At 47.0% G+C, this 12,471-nt stretch overlaps 2 protein-coding genes and 1 pseudogene across 2 annotated transcripts; 1 reads left to right on the top strand and 2 right to left on the bottom strand.

The window, feature by feature from the left end:
- Window positions 1–626: 626 nt before the first annotated feature.
- Window positions 627–2,249, bottom strand: LOC149328522 (uncharacterized; annotated as a pseudogene).
- Window positions 2,250–4,902: 2,653 nt separating this feature from the next.
- Window positions 4,903–6,213, top strand: LOC149328521 (P2X purinoceptor 7-like). The gene is made up of 3 exons (XM_089559815.1): window positions 4,903–5,072; window positions 5,770–5,985; window positions 6,051–6,213. Exons 1-3 carry the CDS (start codon window positions 4,903–4,905, stop codon window positions 6,211–6,213), a joined length of 549 nt encoding a protein of 182 aa, XP_089415941.1.
- Window positions 6,214–6,706: 493 nt separating this feature from the next.
- Window positions 6,707–12,032, bottom strand: LOC149328520 (uncharacterized). Its single transcript, XM_089561479.1, has 10 exons — window positions 11,706–12,032; window positions 10,259–10,601; window positions 9,813–9,984; window positions 9,278–9,680; window positions 9,037–9,201; window positions 8,684–8,870; window positions 8,339–8,581; window positions 7,470–7,641; window positions 6,933–7,081; window positions 6,707–6,870 (listed from the first exon to the last, which is right to left on the bottom strand). The coding sequence occupies exons 6-10, from the start codon at window positions 8,715–8,717 to the stop codon at window positions 6,707–6,709; spliced, it is 762 nt and encodes a 253-aa protein (XP_089417605.1). The 5' UTR covers window positions 8,718–8,870; window positions 9,037–9,201; window positions 9,278–9,680; window positions 9,813–9,984; window positions 10,259–10,601; window positions 11,706–12,032.
- Window positions 12,033–12,471: the final 439 nt, after the last annotated feature.

Raw genomic sequence — 12,471 nt, 5'->3', positions numbered from 1 at the left:
AGTTTTCAAGCATTCGTACGAGCGGAAGCTGGCATTATTTCTGACAGTGTGTTCATGGCAGTACAATGAATTTTTATACGAGGCCGCCGCATACTCAACCCGCATACCCCTCCGCAGTATGCAAAGGGCCAGGGGTCAACTCACCGCGAGAGTTGATGTGGTATATGGAGGGTGTCGGCTCCACTAGATAAGCTGAGAAACTGGACGCGCGAAACACAGCTATACAACGCCTCCAGACTTTTATTGCTGAAGCAATACTACTCCCAAGAACGGCCTTTCGCGTAGCGGCGGCCACTTGCCACGTTTGGCGTTTAGAATGACCCCTGGCTTCATACCATGCCTAGTGACGTCACAGCGTGACGTCATACCAGGAATGAGACACGGGCTACCAACTCGGCTCGTCGGGTAACGACGGCCGCTTGCCACGGCGCGCCGCGCTCCTCCCGCTAGAGGCGCTAGTGACGTTATGACGTGACGTCATACCAGGAGCGAGAGACGGGCTACCAACTCGGCTCGTCGGGTAACGGCGGTGGTGGTGGTGTAAAACATTTATTTATACTATATACAGAGGTATTGCTTGGACCGTGCCTGAAGGGCCCGGCCCTCACAATCACTAGGAGGGATCCCTAGTCCGGGACCCCTGTGGCCTCCGCGGCGACCCGGGCTCTTGACACCAGGGCTCGTTGGTCCTGGAGAGTTGAGCAGCTGAGCAGGGCAGCCTCCCAGTCCTCTCGGGTCGGGTGGGGGTGGGGTGGGAAAGCAGGATTGACAGGGCATGCCCACAACATGTGATACGTGTCAGCAAACACTTCCCCACAGTGTGGACACTCGCCCGAAAAGGCCGAATTGAAATGTTTGAGCACTGCTGGGCCCAGTACCGTGTTGGTGTAGAGGCGAAGTAGCCAACGCTCCTCTGCCTTCTTGAGGCCTTTACAGGGGGGTGGGTATCGGATGTGAGCGTTTTGATACAGGAGAGAGATCTCCCGAAAAGTAATAGCCGGATTAAAATCAGTAGCCGGATCAGGCGGCGAGAGAGGCGATGCCCGGTGGTTAAGCGCGCGGGCGGTAGTGTCCGCTACCTTATTTCCCTCTATCCCCGCATGTGCTGGGGCCCAGATGATGGTGCGCCGGGTTGGGAAATCCCGTTACTCACATCTGTGTAAAATGTGGAAAGCACGATCTGGAATTTGGCCCTGTTCAAAATTGCGGCAAGCTTCCCTTGAGTCGGTGATAATGACTCGGGACGCTGGATCCGCAGCTGCAAGTGCGATAGCAACTTCCTCCGCAAATGTAATGTTGGGGGCACGGAAGGTGAGGCCCTGAACTGGGTTGTTTTGGTGGACAACGGCAGCCGTGTACCAAACCCCATGGTGTGGACCGGCCGCGTCCGTGTAAAATACCCCTGGTCGAGCACCATACTGCTTGGAAATGGCCTCCGCTCGCGCGAGGCTGCGGCCATCATGGGCATCTTTTGTCATGTTATTGGGGAGGGGGCGAACCTTTAGTGCGAAGCGCCAGGCCTCGGGCATGGATACCCGCTTCTCCTCTTGGGTTGTGTAATTGATGTGGAGGCGGGTCAGTAGGCGACTACCCGCACGTGCTTTGGTTAACCGCAAGTATTGTTTGCTGAGATGAGCTTCGCGCAGCTCCCCAAAGGTGTTCGTCATCCCCAGGCCGAGGAGACGTTGGTTGGGTGTTGCAATTGGGAGGTCGAGAGCTCTCTTATAGATTTTTCGGAGAATCACTTCGAGAGCGTTCTCATCGCATTTGCGCAGGTGGAGGTACGATGCCGAATACAGGATTCGACTGGTTACGAATGCATTGGCCAGCCGCAGGGCGTCTTTGCATCGCAACCCCCCTCGTTCGTTTGATACCCGGCGTACCATACGGCCCACCTGATCCCCCACCTTGCGGAGTTTCTTCAGCGTGGTGTCAATCTTGCGGTTCTTTTGTATGTAGAGTCCCAATACTCTGATTTCATCGTGTTCAGGTATCGGGCCACTAAACAGGGAGAGGGCAATTTTGGTTCTGCACTTTGGATTGGGACGTATGTGCACGAATTCCGATTTGCTCGGGGAGCACTCAAGGCCGCAGCGGTTTGCATAATCATCCACAATAGCCGCCGCTTCCTGCAGGTTGGCCTCGATTTCTCCAACCGAACCGTGTGTTGCCCAGAGGGTGATGTCGTCCGCGTACAGGGCATGCTGCACACCCGGGACCTCACTCAGCAGGGTAGGGAGCTTCATCATGGCCAGATTGAAGAGAAGAGGCGAGAGGACTGCTCCCTGTGGAGTCCCACGCGTACCAAGTTGGTACGGGCCATGTTCACTGTCTTGGAGTCGGATATATGATTGACGATCTGTGAGCAATTGCTTAATGTATTGGAACGTGTTGTACCCACAGTTCACTTGGGACAGGTGGGAGAGGATGACATCATACGTCACATTGTCGAAAGCACCCCGCAAGTCCAATGCGAGGACCACCTTGTCATCGCTAGGGTGCTCGACGGGATTAACAATCTCTTTATGAAGTTGCAGCAGCACATCTTGTGCGGCGGCCGCTTGCGCCGGCGGGCCGCGCCCTTCCCACTAGAGGCGCAACATATGCAGTATAAAACACCTGCTTTCGCAACCTACCAGGCTTGGCCAAAGCTAAGGCCCCGCCAATTTTTTCCCAAACGTTTAAGAAGACTGCTATCAATCCTAGGTCACGGCGACTACTTTTCCGCCGAATGAGCTTAATACCTTATTGCGTAAAATACGCAGTATATAACCAACGCTCCTACACAGCCTGCTCAAACAAGAAGAAATCGTTTGACTGAGTCGAAACCTCAAAAGTCATGCAGGTACCGGAGTTCCATGGTGTAGTTGACCGAAATTTAAAAATACTGGGACACCTCTTCTGCACAGCCATTTTCCTCGGTAAGAGAAAGTTATGAAATCTGAATGTGCAAGCCATTTGATCGGGCGGTGAAGACCTGTTCTTACAACACCTCTTTATAGGAGGTGTTCAGAGATTTGGATTGGAAACACCGGGGGATAAGAGTTATTTTTGTACATATTACTAATCTTCGATTTGCTCATGAGATTGCCTTGCTAAGCCCCACAGGAGGTGAAGTGCAAAGCGTTATCAATGACTTTAGCAGAGCAGTACCATGTTCCTAAAAATTAATACGCAGAAACCAAAAGTAAAGACCAAGAACAGTCTCGCAAGGGCAGCGAAATCCATATCGTAGCGAGGCGCTAGAAGTGGTTAAGGGAAAGGTTTTCTAAAGGCATATAGCAACGGCACATGCGGATTACGAGAGAGAAATATTCACAGGAATAAGAATGTGCTGGAGCACACTTTGGCGGTTCTCCGAGAACATGAGCGGCAGTTTATTAATATCCCGGAAGAGAAAGGTACGTAACAGCTATATCGTACGGTTACCGGAGGGACCGGAGGGAGGAGGTGAACCAGAGACGTGAAGGCTAACAAAAAATTATCGACGTTTACGTTACTTCCTAATGCGAAATTAGAGCGCAGCTCATCAGCTGTTTCAGCTTTTCGATAGATTGAAACAAATAATTCGGACATTGCATGCATGTACAATTACAGACAACTTGTTATTTTTCACACATATTCCTTCTTCAAGAAACACTGCACTAATAGTTCCTGATTGTCATGAAGGAACTGTTACGGTCGGAGAAATGCTTGACTTGCTGCACCGATGCCTGGTTCTCAAAGACGAGGCCTATGCAAGTAATTCCCGAGGTTGTCACCCCCCACCGCGATATCCCCCACCGCACAAATCTCTCAGCAGAGAGGAAGCTGTCACTTGGAGACAATTACAAACAGGCTCTTTCCCAAACCTACATATACTAAACAAAATGCACCCTACGATATACACGAACAAATGTCCCTGGTGCGACGAAAAACCTACACTATACCACATCACATGGGCCTGCCAAAACATAGACGTGGTCCCCAAAATACAAAACCCGAGTGCGGAGCAGTGGGAGACTCTGCTGTCCAGCGACCGCTGCGAAGACCAACAAGGTGTGGTACAGCGAGCTCAAAGGGCAGCAGTGGCCAGCGGAGCCCTGGACTGAGGGCAACCGACCACTGATTAGAGGCGGACGACTTCGACAGAGAAGGCTCCTGGGGGTAGAACCAAGACGTCTCTGAAGATGCCCCCAAACCGCAGGAAAAACCATTAGTGTAAATAAAGTTTTCCTTTCCTTCCGAGGTTGTCACAGCCGTGGGAGGTGTTACGAGCGAGAGGAACTGAATTTTCTCTTGCAAAAGTGCAGAGATAGTCCTGTCCTTGCGGCGAGTGATGGGATACTCAGGCTGCAGGTTGTTAGGGGATAACAATAAGGTTACTGTGGATATGGTACGGAAGCTGAGCCTTGTGGGCGACGGCTGTTTCAAAGCTTATTTGTGACCTCCCGGAAGTATTTAACAGATCGGACAGCGGTCTACGTCGACACCGCCGAATAACCCCATCGCGATGCTTTTAGAGCGCAGCTCTTTGGCGCCCGTTTCTGCGTTTCGCGGTGTCACCGTCGCCTTTGTTCGTTGACACCAGCAGTGGACGCCTTAGTACCGCTTTAAAGGGATGCTGAAAGGTTTTCCAGAAAAATTGAGTGAAGAGATGCACTTTACAGTTTTCCACGCTTGGAATTCGAATTTCTCATCGAAATTAGGCAAAGGAAAGCGCAAACCTATTTTATTTTGGCGAAAAGTGCAGCAGCGGCCTCGGGCCAGCTCGCGCGCCTCGTTGCCGCCGGTGATTGGTTGGGCGCCTCGTGACGTAAACACTGGTGTTGGCTCGGTGAGCCCGGCTCGGTCGCCGCCGATGTAGCACATGAAGCGCGGCGCGCGGTGGTTGGTGGCTGTTGGTTTGATGCTTATATCACGATGGAACGCATAGAAAATTACCAGGAGGATCTTGGCGTCATCCCCTACATGTACGAACCAATCGCAAAAAGCAAACCGCTCCAAGGAAGCAACGATGCTGGCGCAAGCGGTGCTTCTGGCTTGGACGAAAGCGAGGCGTCAGCATCTCCACGTGTTGGAAATGTCCTTTGGTAAGCATACTTTTCTAGCCAAACTTCGTTCAGAGATACAATGAATTAATTTTGAAGCGAGCAAATCTGGTATAACTCTGCTCCACGAAACTTTCCAAATGCAATGTAAGCGGGATGCGATCGTCGGCATTGTTGTCTTGCCGCTTGTCGGTGCTGCCGCAAATCTCCTTGTAATCCACACAGACCATTGACATGCGCAAGAAGTTATCAGGCTCTTTTTGCTCGCAAATTTTATGCTGGCATCGCTTCATGGTCGCTGCGTGCCGGCTCGATTCATAACACACGCGTAAAACAAGTTCGCGGCGCTTTGCGGCAGAACTCGTCGAGGTGACAAACGTGCGCCTTCCGTTCTGCGTGCCAAGATGGGATCTGGCAGTAAATTAAAATCCTTGTTTCGGCGAGTTGCTTCATACTGCAAGCCCTTGTAGGAATATCTCCATCCGTTTGCGGCCGCCTTTGTCGTGCTGTTCTCAGATCAAGCGACAAGTGATTTTTTTCACTAACTCGATGGCCTCGTGCTGCAACAGAGCAGGCGAATCGCAAGGCTGGCTGTAGAACACATGGCGCACAATTATATAATATTATTAATGTATGAAGCCATGATGCATTCGGCAATTTTTTTCGACTACATGTGTTATAATAAATGTATCCCTGGCAGTTGACTGATGCCATTGTAAACACTGTACTTCCAAAACAGGTGTTCCTGCGATCGCTGCATTGCAATGGAAAAGGAGGAACTTTGCTGCTGCTGCCAGGAAGTTAATGAGATTGCCAGAAAGCAGAAGAATCCACAATGCATTACAAGCACAAAAAAATTCAAAGATGCTTGTCTCAACAGGACTGTGCTTGAAGTGGCTCTTGCACAACGAGGAACCATTCTATCTGCAAAAGAAGACAAGAACTCCAAAAACAGGTGAGAAAGCAGGTGTAGCTAAGAGAGTATATGTACAATAATGTAATTTACTTTCACTTCCATAGGCAGTTGAGATATGCTGCATATCGGCAATTCGCATATCTCGTATGGAAAAGAATGGGGAAGCACAAGAGGCGTATCCTGCCAAGTTGTGTCCTGGATGCTATCCGCAAGAAATATCCGTCTGAAAATGGAGTCCACACAGGGTTCAAACATTTTTCAAGTTAATCTAGAGTGAGTGTTTGCACCCTTCACAACTTTGATGCATGTAGTAAATGTCTGACACAAAGTAGTGTGAATGTGAAGCACACAATTGAATACCTTTTATTTCATATAATTTTGCTATGTTGCCATACACACTCAAAGTAAAACATAGTTACTACTAGCACATACATGCATACATACATACATGCATGCATACATACATACATACATACATACATACATACATACATACATACATACATACATACATACATACATACATACATACATACATACATACATACATACATACATACATACATACATACATACATACATACATACATACATACATACATACATACATACATACATACATACATACATACATACATACATACATACATACGTACGTACGTACGTACGTACGTAATTACAAGCATACGTAATTACAATCATATTTACACAGCTGTCGTCTACGTCTTCCAGGTTCTGCCACGAAACCATGTTCAATTCACTACTTGTTGAACCTTGTTTTTCGCTGCTTTACAAGTTCTTCTTTTGGTGTCTTCAGAAAGCGGCTGCTGAGAGGTGGCGGAATCTCCACATTTGTCGTCCTTCTTGTCCGCAACACAGTTGGATCCTCGGACATAACCAGCTCTAGCAGTCTCTTGACATAGCCTGCATGAGGATGTAACAAAACGATGTTATCTGCACAAATAAAGTGGAGTACACCAGCTTACCATGAGTGGGCTGCTCCTTTACAGGACAGGCAACAGGATTCCCTCCTGTGGCTTTCGGGTATTTGACAAGCCACCTGTCTTTTCCATCCTGTGTGCATGCCTGCCTTCTTTCACCATTTTCATTGTAATGCATGGCTTCTAGTCGAGTCCTGGAAACAGTTACATAACTGATTGCATTTGTCATGCAGAGCTATTTTATTGCAGAGAACAATTGCAGAGGACATGCAAGAACAATTTTGTGCAGCCATAAGATGCAGAATACAATATGGAAAGTTAAAACGTTAGTAATAACATAAACCACTGCGTGTTGCACAATGCTTAGACCGTGGCTTAACTCATACTAAGCTGCCATTTCATAAAAATATGTCCTCCATGAATGTGTAAAAAAATGTTCAATGCTCACTGTGGCAGGAGTATGCTTTTTATTTCTTATTTTGCTTACATACCAATCTTCCAGAAGAAATTTTCTGCACCAAAATACGCATCAGCTTGGTTTAAATATTTTGTCAAGATATAACTATAAAACTCAACACTTACCTTGCCACCATGCCTTCGAAGGAGTACTGGCACAACTTAGGTGCAAAGTGGAGCAGAACGCTGTGAAACGCTTCTAAACCATAGGTTTGGAACTTTGTTGCCAGCTGTGGTAAGTCTCTTAGGAGGACCTTGGCAGTTGCTACTTCCTTCAGCTTCTGGAAAGCCTTGGACTCTGAATGAAGAAGTACAGAAGCACCAGCTTTCTTATTACAAAATGTACAACTCGTCATAAGCAAGCAGTTCCTGCTCTTGTATTATTCCGCTTAGGGTACTAACATTACATTTTTGAGTACCAAGCAAAGCAATATATCGCCTCCATTTATACTACTTGTCGTTAGACTGACTGTGTGGCTAGAAACGGAGCTGTAGTTCAAGTTGCTACTTCTGAAATTTGAAAAAAAATAACTATCCATGCTACAGGAGACGCAATGACATAAAAAGTGACCAGAGAAAACATCAGATTATTCATCACAGCCCAAAATAGGACTTCAACTGAAAACAAGTTACAAAACTTTCCTAGATGGTCAGTCACAGTACACCATACTCCTGGACAGCTTTTTGTGCCTCTGCATCAAAAGGCAAAGCAATGGATGGTCTCTGCCCCTATGCTGAGGGTAGCAGTTCATTGTACGGCTTATGGGTGCAGGGGTTAACGGGGAAGCTGGAAAGAGGACGAGGATTTGCTGGTGCTGAGGAAGACCACACACCATGGCACAGGAACAAAGTACCATCTCCTTCCCTTTCTTGCACAGACTTTACTGTATGTAGAGCCCCAGAAAGCTCTCCAAGAGTATAGTGTGCCACTGTTTGGTACAGCTGAAAAAAATTGCACTGATGTACTTCAGATTTCTATCAAATAGGCAGCGTACCTGCACTCAGCCACTCCCTTGGTTCAATGTCTTCATGGAGGCAGAATGGGAAGAGCTGATCTTCGTGGCTGTGAATGTCTCTTATATGATTTAGAAGAGACTTCCACTTTGGAACAATTAGTTCTTTGTGGCCCTCGCTTGAGGCAGCTGACCAGTAGAGGTGGTTGCCGACAGCCTGCGTCCATGCCGTGAGCTCTTTACAGTCGTCCCTTTTGGCTGCAGCAAGCAACTTCTTGCGAACACCTGACAGAAATATTAAAAGAAAAGTGAAGCACACATTCCTTGCAAGGATATATAACAGAAGTTAACGTATTCTGATCCATCAAAAAATAGCCTGCATGATACCTTTCACGACATGCCATACATCGAATTCATGCATGATGTCCGCCTTCTCCTTTCAAAGAAAACATTTTGTTTGTGCGTGCCGGTCCGTCACAATGGATGCTATCTGAAACTGGTGATCATGGAGAAATTCAAGGCCACGTTTCAGCCCTTCCAGCTCCATGTGGCTACTTCCACCAACTTCATTGGACTGTAAAATGTGAAAAGATTCAGTACTCGTATTTATATATTATAATTGCACATACTGTGGAGACAGAAGGAAAGTGAAGTGACCATTTGCTGCACAAAACTGTCTTGTTGCGCTGCTAGTTACATAAACAGCATGCTATAAAAAACATGCTGAAGTTGAAACAAACCTGCACAAGCTCAAAATGTAATATTTTGTTGCACTCAAGAACCATCAAGGAGTAAGTGCCAAACTTTGCGCTGAATCCAGGTGAATCGGCCCGGCCATCACCAGCAAGTTTGACACCTTGCTCAGTTACACCCGCAAGCAAAACTTCCTGTTCTTTTTTCCATACCTTAAAAGAAAAATTCCAGGAGCAATAAGCACTTGCAGTCAATTACTTAAAACAATGTTATAAGAAATTTGCTTACTGTCTCAATGGCAGGCCAGAGGTGAGAACGTTGGATGTTAAAAAATGTCCTTTCTCCAAAAACTTGCACACCAATAAGAGAAAGCATTCTAAGTGTAGCGGTTGGGTTGCACCCACTGAACAGTATTGCTGAGGAAAGCCGTAGGTTTATGACAGGCAGCTGTTGAGTGCAGTCTTGATTTTGCCACAAACAAATGTGGCCTGATTTACAGACTGTACGCACACGGAAGAGAGTGCCTTTGCAGTCCACAAGGCTTGTGCACGGTGCAAAACACTTGCGGCACAAATTGAAGAGCACCTCAAGATGCTTCTCTTCGACTAAGATAATTCTCTCCTTCTCAGTGTTGTCGTTGCAGTCCTGATCACAGTCCTCACTGCAGTTTTCTTCATCAGACTCGACACTCCTGGAAGAAATAGCAACCTTTCAGCTAAGTTACACACCGCAAACAAACACAAAAACATGCAAAACTACTGCAGCTACTCTGATTTTTGGCTCTGAAATATTGGCATTCTTTAACAGCAGTAATATAATATACCCATGATCCCAGTCATCCAAGGGGTAGTAGTCATCATCACGGCTGAACGAGTCACCACTACCATCGTCACACAGCTCATCATCATCATGGTCACCCCAGCCTTCTTCACGCACGGTGGTGCACAGATTAACTTGGCTGGCTGTGCTGATCATGGAGGCACCAACCTGAATACCTGAAAAAAAAAAACATTGAGGTACATGCAGCAGTTATTAAAACTGAATGACATTTGTTTCATTCAAGCAGTAGTGTCCTCAAGCTGTTTTTACTGAAATTAAAATGTTTGTTGTGTATGATGTGAGCCCAACAGTTCTCTCAACAGTGTGCATATTTGTTTTCTGTACTGAAAGAAAGCATATGCCTAGGACATCACTGATGGCTGTCAAAGGGCCGGTTTCTGTCGTGTTAGTTCATCGTAGTTGTGGCATGCCAAATTAATGAGAACATACCTATAGAAACACCACAAGGCTTTGTCTGCACTGCTTTTGACACCACTCTTTTTTTCATGTTTGTTTGTGACGCTTTAGAACACTTTACTGCTATTGGCTGCATTAGAATTTGAACAGACTTGTCAGCCTTGTCATCACTTTTAGAAAAGTTAGATGCAGGATCCTCAGCAGCATCTGCCAGTGGCATTCGACTTGTTGCACAGTCCTGATTTGTATTGCTGTTTGGTGTGCATTCTTGACTGTCTGGTGTGCAGCCTCCAGGTGTGGTGTCATTTTCCATGCACACTTGATTTGCACTATCGTCTGGTGTGCAGTCCTGATCTTGCAGCAGTTCGCCAAGAACCTGAAAGGCATAAGCCATATGATGTTATTGTTGCAAACAGAACAAAATTGTGCTTCAGTATGAGTAAAATCTTCTGGTTTATTTCATAAACCATTTTGTTTATTGGCGAGCTCCGTGCAAAGTGAGATCATTTATTATATACCAAGTGTTTCTTTAAAAGGTCCAAAATTTATTTTAAAAAACGGGTAACTAACCTTACATTAATTTTATCCCTGGGGCTATATTGGGGGATATGGCAGACACCAGTAATAGGCAGAAGGCTTCCATTAGCTCCCTAAACTGCATATCTTAATTAAATTTTTATTTTCATATTATGTTGTATTTGCAGATTTGGAGCACCTCCTGCAAATACTATAGCCAAGCAAAAAAGTTCTCTTTAAAAACTTACACCCCGACAGTCAACTTCACGCGCTAACACAGCGCCAGCGGGCGCGTCCGACGTAGATCACTAAAAAAAAGTGTACGCTTTGGGGCCGGACTGCAAGCGCCATGACTGCGTACATTGGGCGCTGACGAAGCGGCTATCAGCGAGGTCCCAGGCGAACCCAAATTGAAAACGAAACGCAGCGCGCCCGTATACCAGAAACATCTGCAAACAGTTTTCTCGGCGCTCCGAGCACGAAGAAAAATGTGCCGTGTACTACTTCCTATGTTCTCGCCACTGAGGGCTACGCATGAATCCTAGAATATTTGAGCTCCAACATAATTGAGTAAAGAGTCTGCATATAACGTCTTTTCACGTGCTCACCGAACGAAGTTCTCTGCTTACGCGCGGCGCGCAGTCTCCGGTTGTGAGGCGCACTTCGCGTCGCTCCACCTTTGCAGTATTAGTAGCAGTTTAAGATTTTTATTCAGCCAAAAAATTTAAGGCCGAGCTCTGATATGAGTAATGCTGTACGAGATGAATGATGCATGCCTGCAAGCATAACAGCTAAGCACTTATTTTGTAAGCTGCAGTTTGCTGCCGTCCTGATATTCTCATTCCAGCGACGTTCATCTCACTACTACCGAAAGTCTTGCGTCCACGAAATTACGCGCCATACACTATACAGAACACCGGTTCGCGCAGTCAAGTTCTCATAGAGTTAATACACAAATTCTTACCTCGAGCTTCCTCCTTTTCGCGAAAGCTGGCCTCGGTGGCGGTGAAGAGCTCCTGTGCGCGAAGACAGACGGTATTGCGCCGGGTTTCAGTCGGGCTGACTTTGTTGACAGTCCCAATGAACGCATTATCGACAGGCTCTGGTTATAGTCTTCATCACGAAAGTGGTCAGAGCATAGCACTGTAGTCTTTGAGGGCTTGAAATCCCTTCGCTTCACAGCAGCGACCCACCTCGCGGAAAGCTTCTTATTTTGTGGGAAATAATGAAAGACCACATCGTCGCGGCCGCTGGTGTTAGTGCAACCGAAGGCTGCGCAGAACGCCGGCATGATAATCCACCGCTTCACTCGATGCTGCACACGTCACCACAAACATAAAAACGCACAAATACAGGAACACACGGCAGATCGAAGCAGCTTACGATGGCACGCACGCAGAAACAAGCGCGGTCGCGTAGGCTGCGAGGCGACGGAACACCAGTGTTTACGTCACCACCCCACGGTTGCCGGTTTCGGCTCGCATCGTCAGTGTCATCAGCAGCGCTCGGCGGACAGCGGGGGGCGGAGCTACGGCGCAATTTTAAACGGCGATTACGTCGCTCCTAAGCGATGAATCTGCAAAAAAATTTCACCCGCATGATTTTTAAGGTTCTCACATCCATACGTAAGCATCTTAATGAATTCGAAAATCTCTTCAGCTTCCCTTTAAGCTGCGAAACAAATGCAGCGGGACGTTGGAAAGCAGAGGGTAAGATTCGTAAATTAGTTT

The sequence above is a fragment of the Amblyomma mixtum genome, chromosome 9 (assembly GCF_055824585.1).
Source record: "Amblyomma mixtum isolate Tamu chromosome 9, ASM5582458v1, whole genome shotgun sequence".
In the NCBI taxonomy this organism is placed as follows: Eukaryota; Metazoa; Arthropoda; class Arachnida; order Ixodida; family Ixodidae; genus Amblyomma; species Amblyomma mixtum.
The sequence above is the reverse complement of the archived record's forward strand: the minus strand, read 5'-3'. Positions and strand labels throughout refer to the sequence as shown.

Bases quoted from the DNA above. Each gene is read 5' to 3' on its own strand.
- LOC149328520 (XM_089561479.1), bottom strand. From the start codon at position 8,717: ATGCATGAATTCGATGTATGGCATGTCGTGAAAG. The intron at 8,582-8,683 runs GTATCATGCAGG...TATTTCTGTCAG, and splicing joins TGTATGGCATGTCGTGAAAG to GTGTTCGCAAGAAGTTGCTT. The intron at 7,082-7,469 runs GTAAGTGTTGAG...AACTGTTTCCAG, and splicing joins TTCGAAGGCATGGTGGCAAG to GACTCGACTAGAAGCCATGC.
- LOC149328521 (XM_089559815.1), top strand. From the start codon at position 4,903: ATGGAACGCATAGAAAATTACCAGGAGGATCTTGGCGTCATCCCCTAC. The intron at 5,073-5,769 runs GTAAGCATACTT...CTTCCAAAACAG, and splicing joins CGTGTTGGAAATGTCCTTTG to GTGTTCCTGCGATCGCTGCA. The intron at 5,986-6,050 runs GTGAGAAAGCAG...TCACTTCCATAG, and splicing joins GACAAGAACTCCAAAAACAG to GCAGTTGAGATATGCTGCAT.